The sequence below is a fragment of the Rhopilema esculentum genome, chromosome 20, assembly GCF_057945365.1.
Source record: "Rhopilema esculentum isolate cy_ngs chromosome 20, ASM5794536v1, whole genome shotgun sequence".
NCBI classification, from domain to species: Eukaryota; Metazoa; Cnidaria; class Scyphozoa; order Rhizostomeae; family Rhizostomatidae; genus Rhopilema; species Rhopilema esculentum.
The window spans coordinates 12,425,224-12,431,692 of NC_142834.1; the positions used below are offsets into that span (position 1 = coordinate 12,425,224).

Here is a 6,469-nt window from a genome sequence, read left to right on the forward strand (position 1 = left end):
CCTTGAACATAATCTACAGATAAACTAAACTATAACAGTGATGCCAGAAGGGGGTCAGAACAAGGGGATAACTGCTCCTGTACCTTTGACCACAGGGGCAGGAAAGGGGGCAGAAAGTGCCTATGTGGTCGCACTGTCATGGAATTCTAGGGTTCAAATGAGAACAGAATGTTTCATGCCTACCCATGACATAGATTTTTTTGCATTTTCAGAGCATTGGATACCATGACATTATGAATAGAGTTCTAAAGTGTGATGTCATCAACAACCTATTTTTAGAATTTTCGAATTTTAACAACATAACATCATCATAAAATACTTTCAAATATGCAAAATTGGCTAAATATGTCTAAAATCGGTTGAGATACACATGTCGCCATATCTCTGCCAATTCACAGCACAATTGACTGATTTTGCACATTTAGAGGTATTTCGTGATGCTCTTTCAGGTTATGGGATCCAAATTCAAAAATTCTAAAATTAGATTTTTGTGACGTCATCATTTTAGATTTCTATTGATAAAAAATCTTTCTCATACAAGAGCTCAATTTACTACTGGAACTGGGTCTGGTTGAGGGGTCTTCAAGGCGTAGTGAGCCAAACAAAACTTCACCCTTTACACATTAAACAATATATGCAAAACACAAAAATGTACTCTGGAGGACTAACATTATTCCCTTCCCCTCATCTTTGTCACTTCAAAGATAAGTCTACCATTAGACATTCTAAATGAAAAGTACTTTTAAAAAAAGGGTTGGAGCAGAGAAAATGCTGTAACATTCTTAATAGTTTACAAAGTAAAGTGCAACAAAATATAATTGTTGCTTCAGCCAAACATTAAGGTGCGGGAGCAGCAAAATTTCCAGGGGAGTACCACAGACATTTACGCATTCACCCATTGGCCCACTGTTCCTGTGCCCAGGAGCCCCTTAAAATTCTTAAAATTTAGGGGGCCCCAAGTAAAATTTTTAAAAGCCTAATAAAATGTTGTTGATTTCAATCTTGTGTTTGAATTGGGTATTAAGGCCTTCAGAAAACGCAATTGGTCCTATTTCATATATTGATTAAATCAACAATTTAAGAAAAGTTAGAAACTACATTGGATGTCAGACTATTTATTTTGTCCCAACCATAAGGTCCTTCCTCTGGGCTCCTTAATCTTGCGGTCTTGTCCATAAAAATTCATGCTAGCAGGATGCATGTGACAAGTACTATGCATGTGACACAACTTTTTTGGGGTATTTTTAAGGGCCCCAATCAACTTTAGGCCCAAAGCGCTGACAAATGTAAGTGTGGCTCTGACCATAGAACCCCTCTCTTTTCTCAGCAATTGGTTAAAGTCAGCCTCCCTTGCCCTGTCATGCTTCCAGCATGACCCCCCCCATATTTTTGCATGATGCCTTATTGGCCATATTTTCATGCGTGAAATTGTGAAATCTCGATTTTTTGCATGATCTCATGAATTAAGATTCCTATGTAAGGCGCTTGAATTATGTCGTGAAAAGGCTCTATCTTTGAATCATGAATGAAATTTTCAATGATAATTTAAAAATTGCCTCAATTTGGTGGGTAATAAACCAATAATGTGATATGCTACCTCTGTTTGTTTAAATTTCCTGTCGTTTCTGCTGATTTGTAGAGCTAGCAAAGTGTAGACATTCAAAGTTTGAAAAAAATTGTTCAAACAATAACTATATTACATTTAATCTAGTAAAAAACTGATACCAAAACCCCAGAAAAGCAAAAAGGTCTAAAACCCCAGTCCTTTTTCTTTCATTAAGTGGACTCTTAAAGGCCTTTCTGACATACCGTAAAAGCTCTATTAAGCCTCGGGGGGTTATTTATATTTTTCAGTTCAGAGGGGGGCTTAAAAGAGAGGGGGCTTATTAGAGAGAGGGGGTTCATCTAAAATTTTGAAGCAAAAAATGTTTTCAAGATGCCCTTGATCATTTTTTGTTATGAAAATGCCATAAAATTTCCTCAAAAAACTTTGCTAGCAGCTTCAAAACTTTAATTATTCAATTAAAAAGGGACTTATCTTCATCAACATCACCAGGATAAATTGATAGCCCTTGAACATCTTCAAAACAGATTTTGACTGACAACTTAGTCGCACTAGTAAGTCTCTACATAGGTGTATTTTAGACGATCTTATCATCATCACACCCATCAAGAGACCCACTGAATACGCATGTTTTCTATGTTTGACATCAAAGGCTAAAGAGGGGGGCTTATCTAAAGTTGTTACTTGACAAGGGGAGACTTAAAAGAGAGGGGGGCTTACTGTTAATTCATCTTATTTCAAACCTCACTGATCCCTAGGTTACTAAGCCCCAACTTCTTGCCACAAATGAATCACTATCATTCAGTCAATCCTTAGCATATATTGTATTATTGTATACCTTATCACCTTCTGCAACATGACATATAACATCCCCAGTGGATGGATCAACTGTTGGGAATACCTTCCCACTAACAGCATCCTGGAATTCATTGTTTATGAAGACCTGCAGAAGCAAATTAAACATCAACTTAATGTCAAAGAAATACATTCCTTTTTAATGGATAAAACCTACAAACTGACATTTGATAAATTCTATTTAAGCATCTATGCTAAGTAATGTTTAATGCCCTCAAAAATGATGATTCCAAGAAATGGAAAACATAAAATAATTCACTATTCATGGAAAAGCGTTTTTGGAATTGGTAAAACATTCTTCATTAAGTTTCTGGACCAAAATGGTTGGCTTCATACACCTGGAACAGCAGTGCCATGGAGGAGCTGGGGGACACATACCCCTCCCACCACTTCACAAAAGGAACAGCTTTGTATTATTTCTAGCTCTGATGAGAAAATGTTCAGGGAGGGATAATATAATAGCAAAGTATTTTCTTATGACTTGCTCTATTATTTTGAAACTGATTTTGTGTAGCAAAATGTAAGTCATTGATAAAATTAGAGGTCCCTGTTGGTAAAAGAAGGTATTCTGATAGTACAAAGAGGGATTCTCATATGATTAATTCTTATAGATGGGAATTCTGATAATATTTTTTAATCCACCCCCCCCCCAAAAAGCCCTTTGGCTGTAACCTCCACTAGTACACATTTACAGATTTTGTGGGCAGGGTTAAGGGCAAAGAAAAGAACATTATTGAACTTTGCAGCAACAGAGTAACCTTGATCAGTTCCACCATTCATGTTTTTTTAAAAAACCAAACTTAAATGCTAAATTTAGGCAATAACTTACTTGGTTAAAATGAACTTTAGGAGCAGAAATGACTCTGGAAGCAGCAGCCTGACTGGCAAATCTTGATAAGCTCAATGCTAGAACAGGAAGATTTTTATGAAAAAGAAAATTACGATTTAATCTATATAGGACAACGTTTACCAAGAAGGAACATTTTTGGTGTTAAGCACTTTTTCGATTACATGGAAAGAGGCATTGGCAGGGTTGCTATGTTTTCCTTGGGGTGGCCAAGTCAATTTTTGAGCCTTATCTATTTATTGTGATTATAAAAAAGCATGTGTTTCTAGATGGGAAATCAATTTTTGCAACATGAATTCAACATTTCATGAATAAGTTTTAATTGAAAATGCGTGTATGAAAGGAAAAAATTATGTAATCCTAACATTTGACCTTCACATACGTGGTTCTGTAAAATGTCCAGCTATTTTGAATTTGGCTTTTTATAAGAGTCTGCCTATTTTCGAGGAAATACGGTGGCAAAACATGAAGTACTAATCAAAAGACATTCTATTAATTTACATTGATGTTTCATACAGTCTGGTGGCCCCTTGAATTTGTTTATTATATCCAGAATACCAGCTTCAGAGTAAAATAACGTAGAGATAATTTTTGTTTTAGGCTCCTTCATTTTTTAACTAAATACAATCTTGGTCCATTATGCCACTGCTTATTTTATCAGCCTAGTGTTATCATATTTTTGATGTATGATATACAAAAATGGCTCAAGTTTGTTATTTTTTAATAGTTATTAAATTGTAGTTCTTTCAACAGCTTGAAAGTTTCAAGCATTTAATCGCAAGAATGAATCAGCAGAGGCGGCAGCACAAAATTGAGTCCGAAGGGGGGCTAAGAATCAAGATTAGTGACATAGCAGGATCCACCATGGTTGGGTCCAACGCGCAAGAAAATTTTGAAATCAACCCTTCTCGATTGGCTAAAAATGCATCTCCCATAATAAAATTTAACAAATTACTATACTGCTTAGAATAGACAGTTTGACAATGCTCAGAAAAACATTGATTTTTAATTTTTTGAAAAAATTTGGGAGGGGAGGATTTATGCATTAGGGAAAGAAAGAAAAGGTCACCTTTGGTTCAGAGTACACATCAATGTAAATAACAAGAAGCTGCTGTATTGACTGCCAGGGTGCATTCCATGTACTTAGACCTGAAGATCTTTGTTGTAGACTCAGGTTTTTTGGCAAACAAACAGAAACATTTTTGCATACGTAAATCTTCATTAGTTGGCGTGCTAAACATGAAGTCACGTACACAGTTAACACAAAAACATATGACACACATGTTGATTGGGTCATGGCAACACAACATGCTTCGATTGTAGAATCATAAGTTTTATTAGATTGTTCATAGCACAGTAGTGGTGTTCTACCAGTGTACCATCAATTTTGATGTTCCTAGCCAAATATTAGAAGCAAACTTTTTTGGCACCCCCTTATCTCCATTTGCGCCCATATTAAGGGGGGCATTGCCCCCTGTCCCCCCCCCGACCCCCCTGCCATCATGCCACTGGAGAGTGGGCTAGCCTAGTTGGAAGGGATACAGTCTTCTGCTTGCCAAGGTAGCCTAGTATTGCAGGCAGAAGATGAAAGTTTTTACTTATGTTATCAATTTAAGCCAGCCTGGCAGATCAGGCTGCAGATTTAAACAAATATCTGGCATAAAAACGTAAATCAAACCATTAAACTGAAGAAAAGACAATGTAAAAGACCCAAAATTTTAAATCAAAGCCCTTGTAGCTCAAACCAGGAAGCGTTGCAGTCACTATAACTGCAAAAATTTTACTGTACATTTTCATACAATTGTTAGGAAGTCTCAGCCCAGATGACTGAGACCTAACAACTGGGCCAGCCTACTCCGTGTAATAGGCCCCCTAATGCAATGTTTTTGGTAGGGTGCTGATTCAAGGTGCTTAGATTCCCTAAAAAAATTGAAGGTTATTCAAAATCCATAAAGCTTGTCATCAAAGCTTCTTCACTTTTTATGATTAGTTCAATTTGAGATAAGAAATTTTGCAAATCAATTTTGACAACAAAAACATAGTAAAATGCTTCATACAGTAAAAATAAGTTTTCCATTGTATAGGCATGTGATTTATCATGGCTTAAATCATGATATGTATAAATGAATATGCTGTTGGGAGGTTTTGATACCATTTTTACTTCAAAGGCAATAAACATAAAAAATCCTCAAGAATTTATTTCATTCAAAAAACAAATCTGTGCAAGTCATAACCCTAACAAACCAGCACAGTATAATGGATGCAATACTAAGAGTCTGAGAAACGTGCATAGGTGCAGAGCAGTCTTCTCCTCTAAAAGCAATTGCCTCTAGGCTAGCATATTTTTGCTCCTTTCTTGTATGTAAGTATTTGTTTCAAATGTTTGTATCCAGGCATACTTAACTTTCCCCGCCAGACTCAACTTGCTGCCCTAACACTCAAAATTAAAACTATTCATTGTATTGCCCAGCATCCATTGCTTTTTTTAAAATTTACTCATGGTCTGGGCCCCTTTGCAGTCTTTGCCCCACCATAAAAAATAATTGTAACATGCTCTAATTATTCAACGAGCCACGACCCTCTTTCCTTTTTTACTGTTGTCCTGCGCAAGCATTATTTGTCGCTTATACAGATTCTACACTACATCTTCTACAAAACGATGTGAAAAATTAAAAGGTGATCTTACAAGGTACTTTTCTTACGCAACCAAGAATCTTGCTCGAGACTGAAGCCATTTTTCCAACAATGCAAGCAACGCAGTACACCAAGCTTCCAAAACGTGTTGACGATCAACAAGTTCACGTGACCATGGAAAGATCCCCAGGAGAGGTCCATAAGGCTCCTCCGCAGGGCAAAGGGGTTTTAATCGAGGGGGCCTCATAAAGTAATCTATAAGTTGCATCAAAAACAGCTGTAGTATCTTGATTAAACCCCAATGGGGACTCATTAAAGTGCAAAAATTAGAATGATTATTCTGTAATTCAAGTGGAAAGATTATTTTGTAGCTTTTAAAGGTAATGTTAATTTAGAATCGATATGTGTAATGTTATGGTCGCAGGGTTCCTATGTTCTTCCATGTTCCCTGTGGTATCGTCTTGTCACGGGTTATTTGTAAACTTTATGAGAATATAAAAAAACTTGAATTTGCTTCGGAGGCCTTGTAGCAAGATCAGTGCCTCTGGTAGGCCAACGAAGATTTAAAA

The 6,469-nt window shown here is 36.5% G+C and overlaps 1 protein-coding gene across 3 annotated transcripts in view; it reads right to left on the reverse strand.

Moving 5' to 3' along the window:
• LOC135687782 (aldehyde dehydrogenase, mitochondrial) overlaps window positions 1-6,108 on the reverse strand; it is a 29,477-nt gene extending 23,369 nt beyond the window's left edge. For 2 of the 3 annotated variants that reach the window (XR_016145033.1, XM_065204433.2), the window contains exons 1-3: window positions 5,953-6,107; window positions 3,249-3,325; window positions 2,403-2,507 (exon numbers count right to left, since the gene is read on the reverse strand). Coding sequence is in view for 2 of the 3 variants with exons in the window: in XM_065204433.2 (XP_065060505.1) it covers window positions 2,403-2,507; window positions 3,249-3,325; window positions 5,953-6,001 (231 nt within the window). In the remaining variant the exon portion in view is untranslated. Of the gene's footprint in view, window positions 1-2,402; window positions 2,508-3,248; window positions 3,326-5,952 lie in introns of all 3 variants that reach the window. The other variant, XM_089114416.1, reaches the window with a different exon arrangement.
• Between the last annotated feature and the right edge of the window lie 361 nt (window positions 6,109-6,469).